Source organism: Bactrocera tryoni, chromosome 3, assembly GCF_016617805.1.
Source record: "Bactrocera tryoni isolate S06 chromosome 3, CSIRO_BtryS06_freeze2, whole genome shotgun sequence".
Lineage (NCBI taxonomy): Eukaryota > Metazoa > Arthropoda > Insecta > Diptera > Tephritidae > Bactrocera > Bactrocera tryoni.
This window is the reverse complement of record NC_052501.1, coordinates 74,113,491-74,138,025: the sequence shown is the minus strand read 5'-3', so window position 1 is coordinate 74,138,025 and position 24,535 is coordinate 74,113,491. Positions and strand designations below refer to the sequence as shown.

Sequence of the window (24,535 nt, the reverse complement as noted above, 5' to 3'; positions counted from 1 at the left end):
TCGTTTTGGTCCAAATATTTGCCAGTAGATACGAGGGTTCCTATGAGTATGGCTTCTCGAAATATCATTTACGAAAACGTCAAATGCAAACAGTGGTACGTAGTCGAATTGCGGTGAGCCGGCGACGATGGTGGTTGAGCTATGATTGACGACCAGGAAGACCGTTTAAAAGAAGCGATCGCCCAGAAGCGGTCAGCATTGGCCAAGAGGAGAGGAATGGTTTTCCATACGCTAGGCCACACACATCGACAGTGACGCAACAACATAATTTTTAAAAATCAGTTCTTGTGTGTCGTTCGATCGTACCATTAATATGCATAATGTAAGAGAGAGATAAGCTCACTCCTTTGAAGAATATTTTTGAGAACAATTTTAAACATTTCATTATAAAGTCATTAGTTGTATGCTCCACATTTCATTTGCTTTCAATTAATAATAAATAAAGCACGTTTCTTTAGCTGCGCTCTCTCTTTTTCTCTCTCTCTCTCTCCGTCATCCTTACTTCTCTTGCACCCGCTATATACAAGTATTTTCTTAATTAGTTTATGGCATTTGCAGAATAATATTTTCCCGCAAAATAATAAAGTTTCGTAGTAGGGAAATTGTTGCCTTCCGAGCTTTGGTGGAAGGTGGTGAGAGCGCGTAGTAATTTCAGCGTTGCACAGCATTGCTGTTGATTATGCTCCCTTGTTGTTGCTGTTCACTAGACTTGACTCAAAGAAACCAACAAAGTTGCCTTTTAGTTTGCCACATTCATCTCATTTACTATTTTCCCAGGCGGCTAAAATTTTGAGGATGTGTTTGTTTTTGTAAATGCCGTCGCTTTATTACAAAAACACAGTAATCAAGAGTGGAACGTGAGTAATTGCGAATCCTTGCCATCGCAAAAATTTGGCTCGACGCCAATAAGTTTAGGAGTTAAGTTTATTTGCATGAAATGGTGATAGCTAAACTCGGGGGTTGACAGAAATTTTTGCGAAATGATTTAACTAAATTACGTGTAAGGAAAATGTGGATACTACTTTCGTTAACTTCTTCAGTTGTTGTGGCGGAAAGTCGCAATGAATATATGCGAAGTAAGATATTGATGAATGGTTTTGAAAGGTAATTGAAATTTCATATATAAGAAGATATTCAAAAAAGGTCAAAAAAGAAATTTCTACTTCATCTTGGTTTATGGAACGTGGAGTTCAAAACTTGCTACCGGCTTATGTTTCGAAACCCGGTCTTTATGAAAGTAACCTATCGCATCTTCTGAGGCCTGTGATTAAATTCTTCTCACATTCATGTATAGTATAAGTGATAGAAGGCTCAAGATAGTATAAAACGCGCATCAATCCTTATAAAAACAGAACTTCCTTAAAAAATTTTTTTTTGAAAGAAAATCTATCAATCATCCTGTTCCTAATATACCATATTTTCTGTAGTGATACAACATATCTAAAATAGCAGAAGGCCTATAGTATGGAAAAGCTGATATAGGTTTTTATGTACTTGAAATTAATTTCCCTGCTGCTTTATCAGATTTCAGAAACCGTTTTAGCTTCTTTCTAAAGAGTTATATAGAGCCTATCAAAATAGCTTACAGGCGACCGAAAAGTTTTGACCTCAGTTGTCAAAAACTTGACCATGCTGGAAAATATTGGACGCTTCCACCTAACTTTTCCTCATATAGCTTAAATTATTCTTGTTCTACAAAATTTTAAGCCTTGCCGCATGAATTCATTTGGAACAATTATACAAAAGGATCTCCTACGAATTCGGCGAGATTACTTTGTTAAGAGCAAGTAGTTCAGTGGATCTACAACGGAATACACCACTATGAGAAGTGGCCCTCTACATGTAAGATATTTGGAATACACCACTATGAGAAGTCGCTCTCTCTCTCATACGGAGAGCTAGAAGAAAAAACAGCATTCTTATCTTCATTAGACGCATATACAGCTAAGTCTTTAACTATTTACAGATTTAGATCATAAACCTCTTACAAAATAAGTAGAAGCAGAAGAATAAAACATACAAACTATCTTTTGAGATATTATTTCGTGGATTAAATATTTCGTAATACAGAAAGTATATTGATGTTTAAATCTATATCTATGTCTAAATGTTCTAAATTCTTGAACAAGGACAACTGCCCTCAAGTTATTGGTCTCCAAAATTAGCCACCTTGTCCTTCACTCACTGTATTCGCCATAGTTGGCGCCTCGGCATTCAAAAATCTCTCCCAAAGTAGGAGGACAAGATGAAAGCGAACGCCTATTTACAAGATCACAAGGTTTCACTATCGAACCGGCTCGAAATGATGAAGGGCCGTTTTAAGAAATGTCTTACTCCAGCATTATAATGGGGAAAAATAAAGCTCTATTTCAGCATTTACGGTAAGTCTTTTTAGCCATCGTAGTAAACATAAGATTTTTGGTGAAATCTATTATTTTTTCGAAAGAGTTTGATTTGAAAAATAATGAGCTACACTATATTTTAAGTTCTCGAGGCCTCGAAGAGAAGACCGGCGATCGTTATCGCAACATGATAACCGAATATTTGGTGCCTGAAATTGAAGCTTGTGATCTCATCGGAGCCATAGATTTATTGAGGGATCACTTCGGTCAGCAGATAATTTCACATTTTGGGTCGGTCAATTGGCCATCAAGTTCGAGTGATAACACAACTTTAGCCTTTCTTCTGTGAGGATATGTAAAGTCTAAAGTCTATGCGAACAATGTGGCTTCGATTCTGGTCATGGAGCAAAACTTCACGCGTGTCATCCGCCAGTTACCAGGCGAAATGTTGGAACGAGTCATTGAAAACTGAACACACCGGATGGACCATCTGAGACGTAGCCGCGGCCAACAATTGAAGAATACAATCTTTAAAAGATAAATGCAAAATAATGTTCTTTTGAATGACAATAAACACTCTCTATTAAATTTGATATTTCTGTATTGTTTCTTTAAAATAGTAAGGAACTTCGAAGTGGATCCACCTTTATTATGATAAATTTTTGATAAAGGAACAATTAAGGTAAGCTTAATTCAAAATATTTTGAGAAAAAGTAACAGCCCATATAATAGTTCCCCAGAAAGCAATGACTTGTCAGTGTTTGGTCATAATATTTAGACGATTATGTAGGCAAAAGACAATAAAAAAATTTCATTTTTATGAAAGCGATGCTAAAAGCTAATTCCAAACAGTAATTTGTAAGAATAATAGAAAATAAAAAGCTAATAACATAGAGATGAAAAATTACAATAAACCGCCCACAAGTGGCAGCAATATAGGCATACAAACATATGTACATACCTGTAGATATGTACTTATCTACAAAAGCCACCGCTCTAATTGTTTCGAGCGCTTTAGGAGGCTTTACAAATGTTCCGCCTAAAACCAATGAACAATGGTAACAAAGTACTGCAAAGAAGCTTGCCAAAGACGAATCGAAATGGCACAGCGTGAGTAAGCAAGTAATAAATAGCTTCTTGGATAATACACCCTTATATAAGAATCGTAATTTGCTATAAACTTGTACTTGGTTGCTGTGTTAACTTCGGTGAAAATAATTATTAATGACAAAGCATATTTAGAAGAATTGCGAGTACTTTGAATTAATTTCTATGATTTTGACGCCACGTGGGCTTAATTAATTTACAGAGTTGAATTGCCTACTACAGTGACTAACGCAAGTGAACGCTAAATTTGATAATTGTCTGTGGAAATAATGTATATAAAAGCAAAATTTCAACGAAGCTCTACAAATTAGCCTGAAATTTTTAAGGTCGGAACTCCACTGCTGGTATTTCAGACGTTCAGCTGAATAGCTAAATAAGTGCTGAATAGCTGAATAAGAGCTGAATAGCGCTATAATGAGAGCTGACAAAGTGCTGATATGAAAGCAAAGTTTCCGCGAAACTCTACAAACTAGGCTTGAATTTATAAAACCGGATTTTCGTTCCAGGTTTTTTAGGTGTTTGTTTGCTTTCAGCACTAACTGAGAGAAGAAGATGAGAGCGGAACAGCGTGAGAATGAATGCTGACAAACTGCTGAATGCCAAACCTCTCTGAAATGTCTGGCGTGGGAGTGAAAACCAAGAACTCAAATTAATCAATAAGAAATTCGATTAGTGTACCAACCATGCTGTCAGTTTTTATTATAGGCCAGAGTTGCAGAAACAGAGTTACCCGACTCCAAGTTTCTTCTAAATTTATAACATTTATTTCGCACAATTTCGGAGCTAACTGTAAAAAGAAGCACATTTTAACACATCCAAATGGCATAACTGCTTGTCATGGCTCGGCTTCTTTAGCAGCTTATGAATGAAAAGTGAAACAAATGTATTAAAAGTTGTAAGAAGATGAATTGGCGATTTTGAAGATTTTAAGAGATAAAAGACTCAAAGCTAACAAAAAGTCTAAATCATCGAACGAAACATCATCAAAGTGAACTTAAAAGAGTACATTAAAAAGTAATTATTATTTTATTTCCATCATACTTTATTAGCTGAGCAAAGTAATTGATTGAAAATAGATAAAGAGATGGGAGGTCTAATAAATGAAGCATGTGTAGACTACCAGACAGATAATTATTTTAGTTCAATCCAAATACAGCAGACAGTTTCCAATTCTTTTCGAAATGTGTATATAACTTCAAACTCACGATCTCGGACAACAAGACCTAGCCTCTTAAGTCGCTGAAATATGTTAATGTCGTCGTATATTTCGTAGAGCTCATCGTTTCATCGACTGCGGTATTCGGAGTTGCCAATGCGGAAAGAATCATATATTTTCCGCAGAACCTTTCTGTCGAAAACTCATAACACCGACTCATCAGATTTTGCCTGGGGATGATGAGTGACTTGTAGAGTTTTGTCTTGTTCATCAAGTTTACTTCTCAATTGCCTACTCAGTCCGAAATTGCAACTGTTGGCAAGAGTTATTCTGCGTTAGATTTCGAGGCTGATGTTGTTGTTGGTATTAATGCCGGTTCCAAAATAGACAAATTATTTTTGACTTCGAAGTTATGACTGTCAACAATGAGGTGGGAGCTAAGTCGCGAATGCGACGACTCTTTGATAGATGGCAGGAGATATTTCGTCTTACTCTCGTCAATACCAGACCTATTTGGCCTAGCAGTTGTACACTCTAGTAAAATTTTGTACCGTCTCTTCAGCTCTGCAGCTCGAATTATTTTCTCCAGCGGTAGATTGGAGAAGTCGCACGGTGGAAAGCCATCTTGCCTGAAATTTTGTTTGGTATCGAATGACTCGGAGAGGTCCTTCCCGAGCTTGACAAAGTTTTTGGCGTTGCTCGACGTCAGTTTACACAGTCGAATTAATTTTACGAGGATACTATCCCGTTGTTATGTTATTAGTTGCCATTACGATGACCTTTATTCATTCTACGAAGATTTACGATCCCTAATTCTTAATCCTTTTTTCATTAAATGCCAGATCACCGATTTAAGAGCTATGGTATTGATTGGCAACTAGGTTGAAGTCTAGGTTCTAAGTGGGGACAGTATATAGTTCCAACCATTTCAAACCGATAGTCGTGGGTATTTGAAAGATGTTTGAGATTACATATACAGGACACAGATACATATACACCCGGTTCAAAATTCTCCAATGTTTAGACTGGATAGTATTTTAGAAGTTTGAATTGAAGGAGAATAATCGATGTACATACATATGAGTATATCTAAAATAGTCTGCCACGTTAAACTAAAATATTTTTACATCTTTCCACGGTTTCTTGGGTATTATCTATAATAATTGGATGTGGGTTTTATAACTTTCACTAAATTGGCGGGCCGGTTCATTGGAGTCAATGTTAAATAGATTACAGTACAATAAAAGAAGTCTATTGAGTGGAAACCACTCCTTAAAGGGGCCCACAGAGTGGACGCTAAAAACCGAGTTCAATTCATTCTCCCATTTACACAACATGCGGATTTCCGCTCGCCTTGACTTTATGCGTCTACCTTGCGGGCACCCTAAGGTCTATGAAGGCTCCATTTGCATACAGCTTTTCGAAACTCAAGGCATATATGTATAAAAAAAATGACTTCTTAAAGTTTTCATTGATGCAAGGTTTGTAATATGTCTTCCAATTTTCGTGAATTTCCTCTCCTATATATGAACTCTTTTCTACCATCTTTAAAGACTGGACAAAACTCCCCTAACAACAACTAGTTAAACACCCTTGAATCTACTGAGAGTCAAAGAGGCCACCAATCCACTCAGCTGCGGTGCTCACGCAGTCCCCAAGCTTATTTTCCACATTTTTACTCCAAAACCGTCTGCATATACTCCAACTAGTCCCTCAATTCTTGAGATGTCTTACCAAGGAACTCCTTATTTGTCGAAACTGCCGATATCGGACAAATATAGTACATAGTTGCCTTACAAACTGACCGATCGAACTCAAGTTCTTGTATGGCAAACTTTTATCTGACAAGGAAGGTTCACTGAATCTGGTGAAGATTATTATCCGAGCCTCTACTATAATACCCGAAGAAATTGTTCAGATCGGACGACTATAGCATATAGCTTCCATACAAACTGAATGATCTATCCTGACAGAATGCCCTTTTGTGCTATAAAAAATGCACCTGTGCAGGGTATTATAGCAAGCTGCAGCCCAAGCTAACGCTTTTTCTATTTTTCTTGTCTTTTATTTACACACTTTCATTCGCAATTCCCACAACTTCGTTTCTAAGCGAATGGATTGGTAAACAAACGACCCGCTGCCTCTTCAAATGCAACGCTTCTTCAAATAAACAAACAAACACTCGATTGAATGTCTGCTGCATAATACTCAGCACTTGTCTACTCACACTCTCATGCATAGTATATGTATGTATGTCAGTATGTGCACAGTAGAACAGGCGTGTGAAACGCTTGTAACTTCAGCCAGCTTTGAATGTCGACTGTGCTTTTGCGTGCTTGGCGTTTGCCTACACCTTGACATTCAAATGAAAAGGAAGGAAATGTAAGCACATACATATGTACATAGGTACCAACGTGCGGCAAAATAAATGGCAGCCAATTCAAATGCGAATGTAATAAATAAATAATATGCATATATGCAAATGTGTGTTATTTTTAGCATAAATAAGCGCACTTATGTACATACACAAAGTGAAGGCGCTTACATGAATGATTTGATGGATTTTTATACTCTGCATAGTATGCAGAAATATTTATGTTGAGTCGAAAAAACACCTCATATATTTGTAAGTACTGTTATGCTAAGTGTCGCATAGTGTATTAGCAGATTGATATATACCTAAATATTCGCATTACTTTATATTTTTTCAAACACACCCAAATAAATACATACATACATACTATTGTATAGAGACATATCAAAATTTGAAACTTGAGTTCGCTTCATGCTTTGCGATTTTGCACATTCCAGCAAATTACTCAAACGTTTGTACTTGTATGAAATGCGAGACTACTCAAGTGGGTACCCTGTAGGAAATTAACATAATTGAAAAGCAAAGCTTTATAACTAATGCGAATTCATGCTCGTTTCCATATAACCGTTGATTTTAAGCTAGAAGATGTCAATTGGCATAGGCTACACATCCTTTCAACAGGTCAGCTAGTACAAAGAGGTTAAAAATTCGTTTCTCGAAAAAATTCGAATTGAGTTAATAAGGAAAAATATCCGTTATCTCAGATTAAAGCGATTATAGATACTAGTTATACATAGTTTTCTGATTTTCTTTATTTTCACTGTCTTATTAAGTATATATAACATAGAAGACAATTCTGCAAAATTATGCGATCTTAGCTTTTTAAAATAATAACCGAATAATCGGTTATATGGGAGATATGTGATATACTCGTCCGATCTAGCAGATACCGACAATGATTGTTTCAATAAATGATTTATTAGAACTGACATGAAATCTTAGAGGCTATAAGTGAATGGAAAAATAACAAATGAGGAAGAGATGGGAGAACAAAATAGCATTGAAAAGTGTTGCCACATTAAATATTTTTATTAAAATGATTAATAGCATATCAAAATGCGGCTAGGCATTAAATTTTATTTGAATATAGCAAAAACCAACGAAACAACTTTAATAATCCCGAAAAATCCACACTTAAAAATTCGCTCCAAACCGATTTTAAACACATATATTCTTAGGCAAAGTTGTTCAGTATGATCGGTAATGTTCCCACTTAACCGTTTTTAAATAAGTAAGGTTGGGTTCGGGTGCAACCGTACATTTCATATGCTTGCACTTAAGTGTTACCAAAAAGCATTATATTAACCAAAATTCGTGAAATTTTTTTCAATTTCGAAGCATATAAATTTTCTGCTGGGTATGCAATTCCGTACGCCAGTAACTCTAGTACATATGCCAAATCTCTCATCTGAGCACTAGAAGCTTTTAAAGCAGCAACTCGTACCTTCCATTTTTCTATTGTGTTTAAAAGTGTCTGACTGTCATGCTTACGGGCTTATATTTTAATATCCTTTAGATACATAAATATTTGGTAAAAAGCTTATATAAATTTGGATGGACATGCACTCAAAGCAAATATGATTTTTTATACATATGTAACTACGCTTAGTACCTTTCCAAGACTTTTTATTGTTGTTTTACTCTGCATATGCTTTGATAATAGCTAAATACGTAAATTAATCCCGAGTTTCCTCTTCTTTCATTTCTAGTATAAGCGCTTCTTTTGTTATGCATTTTACAAGCTATCAAAATACCGACGAAGCACAAGCGCATGACAATAAGCCAGGCGTTTAGTTCTTAACAGTTTCAAAAATGTTTCAGGTAACTGAAATGCAGGCAGCTTACGTTGGAACTTAGAAAAAATTAACTGTTAATGTTCAGCACAAACTCCTCAGATTCTATTTCCACGAGAGAGCAACTACAGCAAATGCAGTAACGGCCAAGATCACCACACCACGCGAAGATATGCAGGAGTATAATAATATTGTATTCTCTTATTACAGTTTAAACGAGCTTGCCAAAACTGAACGACAGGAAGAGCAAAACATTTCGTAATTCTCATGCGCCAACAGTCGATTTCGAACAATCTGAATTTAAGTCTAGCATCTTAAAGCTAAAATGGAGACTGTCTCTAAATACTGTATACGTCAATTGCTTTCAGAAAGGGTTCTAATGATTTAGCTTTTATGCCCCTCCATCGAAACTGCGATTACTTAGCTTCTAGGATGTGCAATATACGAAAAAGAAAAAAGATTTCAATTACCTGTTCACTTTTTAGTTGAAATAGTTAGAAAAACAATTTTCTAAAAAATTGCTGGCTCGAAATCGGTTTTAGACCCATATTCTGTTAGCAAAGTAGTTGATCGGTAGAACATTTCCCACGATTTGCGATTTTTAATAAGTAAAGATGGGTTTGTGTGCAACTGCACCTTTCATACCCTACAATGTGCCAGCATCAAATTGACCTTTCCTGCAGATCTCTTAAAATATGTAGACCGTGCTTGACCTACCGGGCTCTTACATCATAATTGTTATTACCTGAAAATCAGTCGACAGTTTGAGACATATTTGGTATACTAGCTTTAAGTCTTGATCTTATAATCCTGAAGAGTAGGTAAAAGCTTTGTTCTTGGGTTCAGCTATTCAACACTTTTTTTATTGTTATATCTGCCATTGCCTAAATTTTCAGTGCTTTTTCGAATTTTTCATGCATAGATTGCTGAAGCTGAAACCTTATTTGACCACAGCGCCATCTGACTGAAAATAATCATTTAAATGGCATCACATCCAGCAAAAATGTTCAATACCTTATATATACATACATACAGCATCAATCGTATTTCACTCGCTCTCTACTATTCACTCTAGGCCAACCATATGCGGTATACTAGTGTGAGGGCTTAATATGAATTTTATTATATTTGATTATATTTGGGGTACTCACAACGTGTCATAAAGCATAAAGCGCCTTCCATGTCCATGACCGTAAATCGTAATCGGTAATACGTTTGCAGAGGTCGTCATCAAAAGGAGGTCTCTCATTGAAGGCTATTGTGTCGCATTACTTATTCACCTACCGAAATATTATTTGAATTTAAAATCTCTTCAAATTTGCTTGCTGTGAAATTTTGCCTGCGCAGGTGTTGTCTGGCTATGACAACATAACGATAATCAACTGTCAGACAAGTCGGCGTCGGTGACAGCTGAATATATGATGGCATGACGAACGGAAAATTGGCGCATAAAGGCAAGTGCCCACACGTAGACTGGCGTCATTGATGATGTCAGGGGTGACAAAAGCTGCGCTGACAGCCGCGTGTCATCATGAAGCTTTGTCAATATTTGTCTGACATGAATATGTACATACATACATACTTTTGTCCGTAGGTCCGTAGGTATGTATATTTGAAGGGTTTTCCAACTTTTTATGTTCTTTAACTCCAGACTTGGATTTTATTATAATCAAGAGCATTGTTTCCACTTTTAATCTTCAAACTTTGTTCCTCTCTACTCAATCCAGTTATATCATTGCTGTTTCCTGCTCTCTAGTAGCTTTCCTCTCTCCCTTTTATAGCACACCTTTTATCAATCTCTGGTGCTCCAAAACTCGGACAGAATACACAGACTATCTACTGATTCAGCTTGAAACTCGGTTCCACACTTCTTTGCAATAATTGCTGTCAGTTAAACCTCACTAAAATTTATTCAGTAATTTTGGAAAGCTTTGAAGATATTACTTTTTTATAGTGGGAGGAAGCATCGAAAGCCGAAGTGCAGGCCTTTAATCCGCTAAACCTAACCCACTCCCATTTCATGTCTCTCCCACGGGACCACTGGACTAAGTATTACTTCATGGGAAGATAGTGCGGTTATCTTCCTCGATATGTATAGTATGTTAATACCTGAAAGTGCAGACGAGTAGACATCTTAAAATCCCGTAAAAATATTATAGATTTCCTTTGAATAATGGATCCTGAGGGAATGTTATTCCATATATTTCATATATATATGTACCCATATCCGATTATATCGGAAAAGCGTAAGGCCTCAATATTGATTTTTAAACACAAAGTCTGGTACGGTCTGAGGCAGAAAATCTGATTTCACCAATACTTTTAATTTTTCATAGTACAAAAACCGCGAAAAACTCATTTTTCACTCTCTATTATATCAATGTTTGATTCAACAATACTTCAAAAAATGTTAGGTTATGTACTACGCTAGAGTAAATAAAACCTCCACGCGCTAAATAATTCATCAAATGTGTCAGTAAACAAGCGAAACAAACAAACTACTGTCAACTAAATCAAAACAAATTGAAATTTCGATTTTCACTGATTTTCTTTTAGCCTTGATTTTCACCTGCAATTTCCTTCCCTTCCTAACATCTCCCTCAATCTCTAATAACAAACGCTCATTGCACTTGTTTACTGCCGGCTTCTGTGCTTCCATACTTCCATGCGCTCTATCTCTCTTTGGTAGTAACAATTTCATTGCTTATTTTCTAGATAACGGCACCAACTGCACTGACAGCTTTCCGACCAGTTTTGGCCACACTTTATTCACCGGCTGCATTTTTGGCTTTTCCACCACCAAACAAACTCAACTCTCAGCTGCGCAGCACTCTGGCTTTTCGTCTAATTTTGGCTCTCGTTGAATTGCAGTAGACGATGACGCGAAGTGAAAAGTACAGTGAACAACACCGTTGACGTTTGCAGTGCTGTTAATTTACATTTTGAATTTTCCGACTATGGTTCAGACTGTTATCCGATTACAGGCCTGGTTCGACAAGCGAAGGTTAGAGCAACATGTATGAATAATATTTATGTATAATGAAATAAATTAAAATAGAATAAAATTAGATCGGAAGAGCACATAAAATAAAATTTATAATAAAATAAAATAAATAAATAAAATAAAATAAAATAAAATAAAATAAAATAAAATAAAATAAAACAAATAAAAAAAATAAAATGAAATGAAATAAATAAAATAAAATAAAATAAAATAAAATAAAATAAAATAAAATAAAATAAAATAAAAATAAAATAAAATAAAATAAAATAAAATAAAATAAAATAAAATAAAATAAAATAAAATAAAAATAAAAATAAATAAAAAAAAAAATAAATAAATAAAAATAAAATAAAATAAAAAAATAAAATAAAAAATAAATAAGAAATGAAATAAAATAAATGAAATGAAATGAAATAAAATAAATAAAATAAAATAAAAATGAAATAAATAAAATAAAATAAAATAAAATAAAATAAAATAAAATAAAATGAAAAAAATAAAATAAAATAAAATAAAATAAAATAAAATAAAATAAAATAAAATAAAATAAAATGAAATGAAATGAAGTGAAATGAAATAGAATTAAATTAAATAAAATGAAGCGCTTCCATGCAAATGATTGCCTGTTATTTTGCAAAAAGGGGACATGTCGCAATCAGACCACAAGAACAACGCAGAGTAGCAAATTCCTAGAGGTAGCCAATAATTTTTTGTCAGTGTCCTTCGGATAACTTTTCACCACGACAATACTGCAATTGCAATAACTGCATTTTTGAGTACTAAAAACATCGATTTTATTAGTAATTCACCGTAAAGTTTTGGCTTTGCACCGATTGACTTGCTTTCACAACGAAAAAAATAAACTAAGAGGTCAACGTTTTTCGACACCTGAAAAGGCGGTTGATGCATTCAAAACGAATCCGAAGTAGCACCTGTTGGCAAGAGTTATTTTGCGTTGGAATTGGAGGCTGCATGAATGGAGTCATGTGTAGACATGTGGATTCAAGATTCTTTTACATGTGGCTCAAGCAGATCACGACGTCCGGTCTTAGACCAAGTATCTTTTGGGTAGCCAAAGAACATCCTTTTGAAGGCCTCAAACCTCCCCAAATTATTTTTACTACGTATAATAAAAATGTATTAAGAACATACATATACGCTTAAGCCGTTTGCCTTCGTCAAGTACAGCCGGGCAGCAAATTTAGCAGCTTTTGATTTTACGAGCTTGAAAAATTAGCAGACTTGCATAAACAAAAGCTCCTTTGAAATGCTAACGACCACTTTGCAAAGGATTTCAAATCAATTTTCAAACGATTAAACGTCATTGAACTACAGCAACAATTTAAATGTAAAGAGAAGAGTACATACATATGTAAACGTGTATACATTGCAACACGATGCCGCAAGCTATTGAAGGAAATCAAACAAAGAGCAATGACACGAGGATGTGGTACGTCATTTGTCAATGGCAAATACGAGTGCAAAGGAGCAATTGTACACGAATAACGGTGAACTCTAGAATTAGCACATATACATACATATGTAGTATATAAACATATGTATTATTGTACTAAACTGTTACTCAGGTGAGCGCATGTCGTATAAATACTAATTTGTTTTCGAGAATACCAATGATTCAGATATATCTAACGTCGCAGAGTGCTTTTGTACAGTATTTCGACGAGACGTCGAGACTGGTTGTTAGCAATTGATTTAATTTTTCGAAAATTGGAACTATGGTTCGAAATTTATATTTTTTTGGTCTATACTAAACTGGTTAGGTTAAGTACTACGGCTGATCCTCAAGATCAAGATCCCTTTGTAAAGCCATAGATAGAACATCTTGACAAAGCGCCTAGAGGCCAACAGACCAGTACGATAATTAAAGCTTCCAAATATTTAAGTCTTTTCTTTGCAAAAGCGGAGCAATTAGGAGGGAAGTATTGAGATATTTCCTCAACATCTTCTTCCTCACAGCCTTTATGGACGGCATCCGGTAAAATTCTCAAGTTTACAACATAGATGCTGCTAGGGCCATGACCTGTTGGAACCTCCACTTAAGGTGGGACTAGCCTTGCAAAGGCGGTACAATCAGGAGAGAAGTATTGAGATATTTCCTCATCCTCTTCTTTCATGCAGCTTTTAGAGATGACATGCGGTAAAATTCTCAATCTTAAAACTTAGACGTCGCTATTGCAATGACCTGTTAGAACCCCCACTTAGCTAGAGACTAGCTTTACTGAGGGTGAAAAGTTCAGTGGTTTTCTTGCGATTGAATTTGGACCAAAAAGATCTTACGGCAACACAAAAACCGATGGTCCGCGAAGCCAAGCTATGCAATATACAAGGTGCGTTCCAAAGTAAACAGGACTCAAAAACAAAAAAAAAAACTGAACAAATCAATAAAGATAGTAGATTCTAACGCATTACTCGACACATAGATGACGTTAGATTCAAAAAGTCTTCTTTACTTTGGAACGCATATTGTAAAATGCACGAAAGAAGTGAGCTGGCCAACCGGAGCTAGGGTGTTATTCGGTTGGCTTTGACTAATATCGAGGATCTTAAACTGAGTCATTCGATATTTAGAATTCGCAATTATCTGTGAAAACCTTTTAAATACGGACCTTTTTAAATACGGGATCTACAAGGAACTCTAATTCTATCAAAGTTGTCAGAGCACTTAGAATCTGGAAACAATAGAAAGTATATATTATTTTTCTGAGAACAAATGATCTGACATGCTCTTTAACTATTTAATAAATGTTTTTTCATGGGAAATTTCATAGAAAGCATTCTAACTGTATTAGTAAGCAGAGGTACCTTGCTTCGTTTTGGCCACCTTCAAGCAGAAAGTTCAATTTCTGTATTTTCTTAAGCCTCTGGTATGCCATTGTATCTGAAGTGCTAGTTAAACCAAGAAAACTTTTCTATCAGTATCACATATACATACATATGTATATTATTATTTTTTACTAACAACGATATGTTATATGAACTCAGCTCCTATGCCCAAAACCTCTGCCACTTCTCACACTCCCCAAAATAGCTCATAATCATTTCATCTCTTATACTGAAGAGAGCTGGTATTACTAATAATCAGTTTTAACACAACTCAGTATGTGTATATACAATTATTTGCATATTCTCCCTCGAGTAGTAGCATGAAAATGAACAAAGTTCATCAATAATTTATGAAGTTGAAATTTTTTTCCGGCATAAAGCAAATATTTGTGGGATATATCCTTATACTTGCATATACGTATACAAGTAGTACGTACTTCATAAGCCATCAAATGGCAACTGTTCTGCCCGAAACTAGAGGGGCATGCTTAGTCTGCAACTTATCCTTATTACTCCTTTATCATTCCAATTCACATTTTATTGCTCCGAAAGCCATTACAAATGCCCTACAGGATATTAATTCGCTTATCTCTTTATGCTGAGGTATTCACTTACACATGTGACTGTCGATGGGCATGAACCCTTACGCTTGTACAAGTATGTCGATTAGATGAGGTATTTGCCTTTCTCCGAACAACATTAATTGATGAGTTTTTAATTGATTAGGCATTCGAGGAATTTGAGGCAAATTTCATTGTAGTAATTGCCTGCTTGCCGTATTATTTGTAGTGAGCGCTTTGTTCACAAACTGTTTCTGTGAATCCTGGGGCGGAAATGATAATTTGCAAATGATGTGTTAGGGAACAGATAAATTTTCATTCGAATTTCGGCTTGGAAAATCAGTGGCTATTTGATTTTTTTGGCAAAAAGTTCATGAAGTTACAAATAACTTCAAAAAGGCATTAGTTTTCATTCCAAAATTGATTAACTTTTTTTTAAACAATTTCAAATGTAGTTAAAGCAAGCTATATGAGTTATCGGACTTCAAAATAAATAAGGTTGATTTGCTTTTACAATAAACTAAAGGAATGAATTCCGTGACATCCACAGAATTCGGTTTTCGAGACCGCTAATTACTTTTCTGTTGACGGGAACTGGAGATGTAATTCCTTCTAACATAAACAGTGTTTGACTTGAGTGGGTCTCAATCTCTCATATTGCATGTCAGAATCAACAATTTCCGAGCCAAACCCTTTGATCAAGTTCTCAATTCCTCGATACTACGAACCGAAGCCGTCAACAAAGAGAGAAATAGACTACGACTGTATGGGAGATGACTAGAAGGACTATACGCAATACCACTCTGCCGGTTGAAAGTATATTGGTGGAAAAATACAGTTTAAATGTATAAAAATTATAGAAAAGAGCAATAAGTTAGTTCGACTGAAAACCTTTGTAAGACCTGTGCTCTGTTTGAAACAATTCAGACCGGCTAATACTAGTTCAAAGCGATCATCTATCCGCATTGTGGGAACATGGAAAAATAATGGAACTATAAGGTGCAGAAAGTGAAGCTATCGACCTTTCAAAATCGTCCAAACGTGAAAACGAAAATATGCAGAATTGTACTGAAAACCTTTGTAAGACCTGGGCTCTATTTGAAAAAAAAACGGGTCCTACTAAGACTAGTTAAAAGTACACTTCGTTCCAGATAATCGGGAAAATTAAAAAAATAATGTATATAGAAGTTACTAAGTAATGAATGGATTAGAAGTTACAAGAAGTAAAAACTTCGGACTTCCAAAAATCTCCGATAGAAAACTGATAAGAAATATGCAAATATCCGAATGTCAAGAAGCTCGTAGTTCTGACATATCCTAATTTAGATCTCGGTCTATGCCATGCATAAAATTTTATATTTTTCCACCATCAAAAACAAGATATAACATAAGTCATTAATGTCTATGCTAACAGCTCAGCTCTGCTCTGCTTTAACGAATAATTCCGCTGTTCGGTAATCTTGAATTGCAACAACACAACCAAGTACGTAGCCATGAAGGAAATATTCTGAAAAAAATAATATTTCACAATGAAGTTTTGCTCAAAAGAAATACGTATTCCACATACCGATGTGATTAACTCTCTGTTAATATTGGCGTAGCCGTCTAAATTCATAATCGGCGGATTCTTCGTTATGGCCATGAGAAACATTTCCACCTCTTTTTGCGTAGCGCTATCCACCGCCGTGAGATCGACATTCAAGAGCTTTGTTTGAAAGTCCAAACCGACACTTTGTGTGGCATAATGCGCCTCATTACAGATGATATAGAGCAGGCTCATGCAATAGAAAACGATAACGAAGAGACCCACCTCTTTATAAGTGGCGCCATGATCCATAATCTCACTCAGTGAACCGTAAGTGGCAATGATGGTTGTGAAGAAAACTACCAGACAATACATGCCGTACATATTGGAGTAGGCGCGACCTGGAAAAGAATATGGAGGGATAGATTATGAGAGAGTAAAGAATATTATAGAGGGTGAGGCCTTTAAAATGAATGGCTTTAGTCTAGCAATAGCGCCGAATCTATGTTATTATGTGTGAATTGTATTCAACGAAACAAGCTTTGTATATTATATAGTATGAAGAATCCTAGAGGAAAGTGGAGTAGACAATCTAAAACTAATCATATCTAGCACTGCTGGCTTGAATTGAACTAAGGCTTGGATAGCATCCCACTAGATCCGTTCTTTACTTCAGTAATGCATAAAGTTGAAGCATTGCTGTGGTGAAGGTTTTTGGTCTGACAAAAATCGGACCTTGCTCCACATAGCAGAAACATAGTTGGGTAACAGTCCACTCTTGTTTTGTAGATATTACTGGCTGATGTTTCTCCATATCGAGCACGCATCCGATTGTACGTCGCCAGCTGTAAAATTTATGAAATCCGGAGATATTGACTGGTTTTCAGAGCAAACCCAAATTTTCTGAATCCTTGGTCATAAAACCCCAACAAAACCTCATAACTTCGTCTAATCTACCTAATTGCTGCATCATGTGACTTAAATCCACCCAAAGATGTCGATATTCGGTGAGCTTCTTCGCAGGTTTATCACTCATCAGCGTTAGTTCCAGTGAGGCGGAAAGAGCACGACTAGCGGTGCCAAAGGCTGTGCAGTTGATGTACCTATAAGATGAGAAAGCAAACAAAAATCTCAAAGTTATTTCACTATTGGGCTGCAGAACTCACCACAAGCTGCAGAAACCGTTCAACATCGCTATAATCGGATAGTAGGCGAATGTGTACCACAATTTGAAATCCGGCTGCAGATAGTATTGTGACAAATTGATTGCAATACTCACACCCCAAGAGAAAAAGCACAAACTCCACGTAAGCGGATACAGATTGGGAAAGACAATCGGCGAACCGGTCACTTTCAGGAACTTCAATTGATAATTCGTCCACATATTCTTGAAGATTGCCACCTGCGGACCATGTCGCCAACTCGCCACCGGCAGGAGAAAATTCGTGAATAACAAACTTATGAAAATCACATTGTAGATCGCCTCATCGAAACGCCGATCAGAATCGTTCAGAAACGTATTGACGCGCTCACGCAACACCATCACCACAATCGTGGTTTGCATCGAGAACACACATACAGCCCAGAAGACCTGCTTCGATGTCCATGAATAGCCGGTGCGTGGCATACCCGGCTTCTGCGGATTGCGATGTATTGGCATAACGCCCATTATCTGGAACAGCACAAGCAGACTTTTGGTGGTGTGATAGAAGGAATCGTGTTTGTCCAGTAATACGGGGTCGTCGATATCCTCGAACTTACGCACAAATAGATCGGTGCTAATCGTATTGTTTTCGGCAAGTATTTCCAGCTTTTCGCGATAGAGTAGCTCATCCTCGAGAAACTCACGCTGATTAGGGTTCAGCACGGGTGTGATCTTCATCGGCGGCGATTGACCTTTGCGTGTGGCTATCGCCCAGTAGGCCATGCTGGTTTCGAAGTAACAAAAAGTTGTAAGATAGCAGTTACAGTAGAAGTTGAGGTTATATAATCTTCGTTAGAATTTATTTGATTTTCCTGACACGCGAGTCGTTCGCTACTTTTCCGACATTACTGCGTGGCTTGTGGCGTTGTTGCAATTCATTTTATACCCTGCAAGTATAATATATTATCTCATTACTACTTAATTATTTACACATCAAATAGTGAAACTACATAAGTTTACTTTGCTAAGTGATAAAGTTCAATAGTTTCGCTTAAGTTTAGTTTGCTAAGTCACAACTTTTCTGAGTGAAATAATAGTGGTATCAAGTTCTGCCTTTAATAGTAGGGAAGTTTAGCATGCGCACAGAACCGAATTGTGTTTGAAAATTTAGCTTTCGATCGTCTCGTATAGACTAGGTTAGGCAACTGTGTATGCTAACTCATCGAGGTCTTTATGCAAAGTGGGAAACCAGGCACTGTATTTGCTGATAAAATATTTTTTTTCTTGAATACACTTATAGACATCCTGGAAACACATACAAGTATATTCTGCCAACAGTTTAGTCGAGATTGTGGCACCTAACCTAAGTCGAATCTAAAGAAAGTCTTTGTAATATGCTATTATACAACAATAAACCGGAACAACTTGGTTAAGGGGTGTTATATAACCCGGAGTCTCTTCAAATTTTTCATATATTTTACTATCCAGCTCATACAAGGAACGACCCTCTTAAGAAATAAATTTGATTGTTGTGAGTACTAACTGCTACAGTTCAACAGAAAGTCGAAACAGTATCAGTAATTCAATTACATTCTATACTAATGCTATCTATCTGGGCGTAAGACTGGACCTACCTAGGCGTAAGACTAAACCCAGGACTAACCTTATGGGTACAAATCCAGCACGCCGCAGGAAAGGCAGCGAAAATCACCTCCCAACTCAGCAGACTAATGGCCAACATAAGAAGCTCCAGCGAAGAAAAGAGGAAGTTCCTTATGTCGACGACAATTAGCGTCCCATTAGCTTAAATCTGGGCAGATGTGCTTAAAAAGCCCTCCATAGTTGCACCGGTCTACCGAATAGTGTCAGGCGATGCAATATTAGTTATGAGCGGCAGTGCCCCAATTGAACTTCTGGCATCCGAAAGTAAAAAGGTGTGGGAGCTAAAGAAACCATCCGAAAATAAGAAGAGCGTAATTAAACAAATAAAGAAAAATACAATAAAAACATGGCAACGAAGGTGGGAGAATGAAAGTCGCGGCATATGAACGCAAGATTAAAAAGGATCAAAACTTATGGGCAAGCCGTAATTTTGGAGATCGATTTTTACACAACCCAGTTGTTATCCGGTCACGGATACTTAAGAAAGTACCTCCATAGGATGGAAAAAGTCGAAGAGCCTGTAAATCGGGAATTGGACGTGGGTGCGCAATTGTAAATCGTAGGTGCGCAATTGAAAAATGGAACGCCACCCTGAGGTAATGTAAATGTGGTTCTTTAGAGGGCGGGGTTTTCGTTATCGGCAAGTGGCACAGCACTGATGACGCGGAACTCATTTTCCATCTACTCACCTGCAAAAAAAAACATGTATATATGTAATATACTAATGTTATCCGTCGTCATATTCCATAAAATCTTAAGGAACTCAGTGGCATTATTATTATTATTATTTTTTTTTTTGGCCAATAAGTAAAAGACTTGGGATGAGGCTTTTGGAAGTATTCGTACTAGGTTTGAATCATGAATGAACATTTATTCCAGCTCTAGTTTGAAGCACCAAATCGCCGAAAACCTGCCGCATTTGAAGAAACAGAAAGTGCTATTTCAACAAGACAATGCACAGTGTTGCAATTCAATGAAAACGCTGACGAAAGGTCTTGAATTGGGCTTTGAATCGCTTTCGAATTCAAAGTATTCAACAGATCTGGCTCTCAACGACTAATTTCTGTTCTCAGATCTCAAAAGCATGATCATTGACATGAAATTTTCGTCGAGGTGAACGCGAATTTGAAGAAAAGCACACGTCGTACTACAAAAATGATATAAAAAATTTGGAGGTTCGCTAGGATCAGCGAATTACACTTGAGGGGATCTATGTTGAATAAAAAAACGTATTTTGCCAAAAAAAATGTGTTTTACTAAAGTAGGCCGGGGATTTCTCAATTGACTTGTTATACAATAATAATAATATTTTTCTCAAACTGGTCGAAGTTTATTTTTGTTTTCTTCCGTAGGTTTCCTAAAAGCGGTTGAAGTTGAGAACTATGATCCTCAGGGACTATGCATTGCAATATAACATTTTAAGGCATGTTAACTTGTATGTGCAGGTTATATACCATTTACATATGTACTCATAATGTATATTTGATATAACCTTATTTCCTGTCGTTTATGTGTACTATTCTTTCTTATTCCCACAGCATTTGAAGTGAATCTCAGTAGGTTAGGCAACATATGAAATGCCGTCAACTTTAAATTGAAATTCCTGTAGCGTGGAATGCAACCGTTAGAACCTTAAAAAGCCGGTAAGAGAAATGTTTGAATGTGTCTCTTAGTAGATATGTATACGGTTAAGGAGATACCTTGATTTTTATTATATGTTCCTCACGGCTATTATGATAAAACTATTATCAAATTTACGAAGGATCAGTTTCATAAACGTATTAACTCGTACGAGTATAACGTTTCTTAGCGTCGGAACTTTTTATTTTAAACCTTGAAAAGCTGTTCTTGAGGTGGTTGTATGGCTCAATCCACAACGGCGGTGGGAACGCAATTGATTTTTCAAGAATATCAAGGTATAAACACTTTTGTTCCGCGTTTTGTGTCAGAAAGGCACAAATTGGATCATAAAGTTCCAATTAGATGAAGGACGGGAGGTTCACGAAAATCTGTAACCTTTCCTTGAAGTCACTTTAAATTAAATTTAATATAAGTTCTTCTTCTTTAGTGGCGTAGACATCGCTTACGCGGTTATAGCCGAGTTTCTAAAAATGCGCCAGTCGCTCTTCCTCTTCGCTGTTTGGCGCCTATTGGAGGTTCCCAGTATTGCCAGGTCTTCCTCCACCTGGTCTTTCCAATGGAGTAGAGGTCTTCCTCTTCCTCTGCTTCCCCTGGCAGGTACTGCGTTGAGTACTCCCAGAACTGTAATGTCTTCCTCCTTTCGGACGACATAACCTAGTCAGCGTAGCCGCTGTCTCTTAATTCGCTATGTCAATGTCGTCGTTTTTAATATAAATATCTAACATAAATCCGCATATCCTTCGATTACAAGCATTGAACACAAGGCTCAGCTTTAGCCGATATTTTTCAGTCGTTAATGTTTTGCTGTAGGTATTAGTTTTTGAAAAGAGGATTTGATAGTGTCAAACAGAAAACTATTAACTGTTGGACATCTTTGATCAGCTGGTTGGTTTTACGAGAGGCGAAAGCTAATGCCACAGCTATTCTAAACCTAACGCTCATAGCACACTTGTCACGTGTCTTAGATACTACTGAATCCGTCTGCAAGCTTTTGTGCCATTGTCGCTCCCAAGCGCTAGACATTGTTTGCTTGCATTTCTGATGTGGCATGCAACTTAATAGCGCACGTTAGTTACGCGTGCATAATGCAGCGCCTTGACGCACATACGACATATCCCACTCGTGCATGACAGGTGACATTATTAATTAGAAATCTCTACGCCCATTGCATTGCACTCTAAGCGTGAGGAAGAAAATGTAAAGGAAGGTGGCAAGAAGTGCGTAGAAAGTAGGTAGAAAGATGGAGATAGCTGGGTTGCAAGCACAGAACAAAAGGCGTAACGGTTGCTACGCAGCAATAACGGTGAAGCACATAGTTTGTATGCCTTCATTGAAATGGGAGGCTGGCATTTGATATCTTCTTGCAGTTTGTGTGCGGTTTTGTCTATTTTCTGACATTCGAAATAATGTGTGGCATATGCAGAGTGCGGTTGCAAGTACACTAGAGACGGTTTGAAATATTAGAAAGCTGAGTTGCGTTAAGAGTCAGCAATTTTATGCTTGTTGAGGATTTATGTTTGGTCTTCAGCGTAAGTCCAATGAAATTAATTGAAATAATTCATTTACTTAAGCCTAAGGACACTCAAAACTTACTCGTTTACATTTGTTGCAAGTCAAATCAATTATTCAGTGTGAAAATAATTAAATATTAATAGTAAAATAGGAATATTTTTCACATATGTATGTAAGCATATCTGGCTTTAATACGCTGTAAATATGGAAGGATGACATTTTCTCTAAGACAATAATTTGTTACAACAAAATGTTGTTGTTTCTTAGAATCACTTAAAAGCTTAGAATTCAAAAAATGTCTGCTTAATAATAATCAATGTCTCCTGAACACGCTGCCACTAAAAATTTACTGAGGTTTATATCTTAGATAAGCGCATATTGCGCCTAAATGAAGGCAACATTTTTTAATTTCTGTAAGGAAAATATTAGTTAATGTATCTGGTACACTCTGACAACTGAAAATTGACTGAGGTTTGCATCTTAGATAAGCATACAATGCGCCTAGTTGTAGGCAACAATTTTTTGCAATGGGAGCTGGTTTGACTCCAAGTACGGCATTCACTAAGAGGGAGTCGGTGTAGGTGTTAATAGCTCCACTGCGAATGGCGGTCAATGCTCGTTGGAAGTTGGTTGCGTCCGAAGTCTGCTCAGCGTATAGTTTGACGTCGTCGACGTGGTTGGGGAATGACCTCTTGATGCTCCTAGCAGGAGGTTCGGCTCGAAGCAGTTGTCTGCAGTGATGAGAAACACAGCAGGAGTTCATTATGTTCCTTAATTGGAAACATACGCGCCTCACTATGGAGGTGTTCAATGGGAGACATCAAGAAGCATTACTTCGTACTTCTGACAAGTTTGGAGCTTCCTCGTCTGCGTTTCACTGCATCCAGGCGACCATATTGGTACGTATGAGGAGAGTGAAGGAGCACAGACTGTCGAAAGTCACACCTAAAATTTTAGGGTTATTGGCAGTCGGAATCTTAACGTCTTCAACTGCAATATTAAGGTCAAGTCTGTACTCCTTCGTCAAGTTTGTAAATATGGTTGCTGTGTATTTAGTGGGAGAGAGTATTAAGTTTCGTGGAGCGAGGAAACGAGAAAGGTCGAAGGGATAGCCGAAATAGGCCTCATTTTTGGCAATCACCACTTCATTCGACGAAAATATCATACCAGCGAGTATTCGTTTGTGATCTGATATCACTAACTTCTGACATGATCCAATGCGTTCGTGATACAGCCCTCTTTTTTTTCTTCAAATGAGAACGTTTTTCAGGGATTTAGTCCTTCAAAAAGTCCAATAACGTAATGTAGTAGTGTAATGGTCGCTGGTGATGGTCTTTCTTTTTCTAAGGTAAAGAGACAGTCAGCCGACTGTTGCGTTTTTCCACGCTTTGGAGGGGGATCATAGTCTGCGATCCACTCGAATGACAGACGATTGTATTTGGGACCGAAATAATAGAGCCATCTTTCAGCCACTGGCACGTTTAGTTGATATTTTGGAGACAACTTCCCTGCTATCGCTCACAACTTCACTTTACGGTCATCCAAAATTACTTTGTGGACCTTTTTGATAACTGCGTCGGTAACAATGACTTTTGGGAGTCCACTGCATTCACCGTCTTGTCAGTTTGCTCAGACATGCATTGGTTAAGCTCTATTTCGATTACATAGATACAACAGTCATGGAAACGGAGCTCTCTTTAAAAGTCCAAAGTGTCGATATCAGCAGCTCCATGTCTTCCGCAAATTTGACAACACTGCGATGCGCTTGGCAACTATCCCAGTCACTACAATGTATTCCAACAAATTGGGATGTAACTTGCACGCCACTGTTGCAACAAAATAACTGTCACGCTTGCAACCGATTGCTCGAG

The 24,535-nt window shown here is 36.9% G+C and overlaps 1 protein-coding gene across 1 annotated transcript; it reads right to left on the bottom strand.

Moving 5' to 3' along the window:
• Window positions 1-16,546: 16,546 nt before the first annotated feature.
• LOC120772540 (gustatory and odorant receptor 21a-like) lies at window positions 16,547-18,765 on the bottom strand. Its single transcript, XM_040101221.1, has 4 exons — window positions 17,872-18,765; window positions 17,663-17,808; window positions 16,748-17,106; window positions 16,547-16,687 (listed from the first exon to the last, which is right to left on the bottom strand). Exons 1-4 carry the CDS (start codon window positions 18,630-18,632, stop codon window positions 16,583-16,585), a joined length of 1,371 nt encoding a protein of 456 aa, XP_039957155.1. The 5' UTR covers window positions 18,633-18,765; the 3' UTR covers window positions 16,547-16,582.
• Between the last annotated feature and the right edge of the window lie 5,770 nt (window positions 18,766-24,535).

Excerpts from the sequence above, each read along its gene's own strand:
- LOC120772540 (XM_040101221.1), bottom strand. The coding sequence starts at position 18,632 with ATGGCCTACTGGGCGATAGCCACACGCAAAGGTCAATCGCCGCCGATG. Across the intron at positions 17,809-17,871 it reads AACGGTTTCTGCAGCTTGTG|GTACATCAACTGCACAGCCT; the intron begins GTGAGTTCTGCA and ends CTCATCTTATAG. Across the intron at positions 16,688-16,747 it reads ACAGAGAGTTAATCACATCG|AATATTTCCTTCATGGCTAC; the intron begins GTATGTGGAATA and ends TATTTTTTTCAG.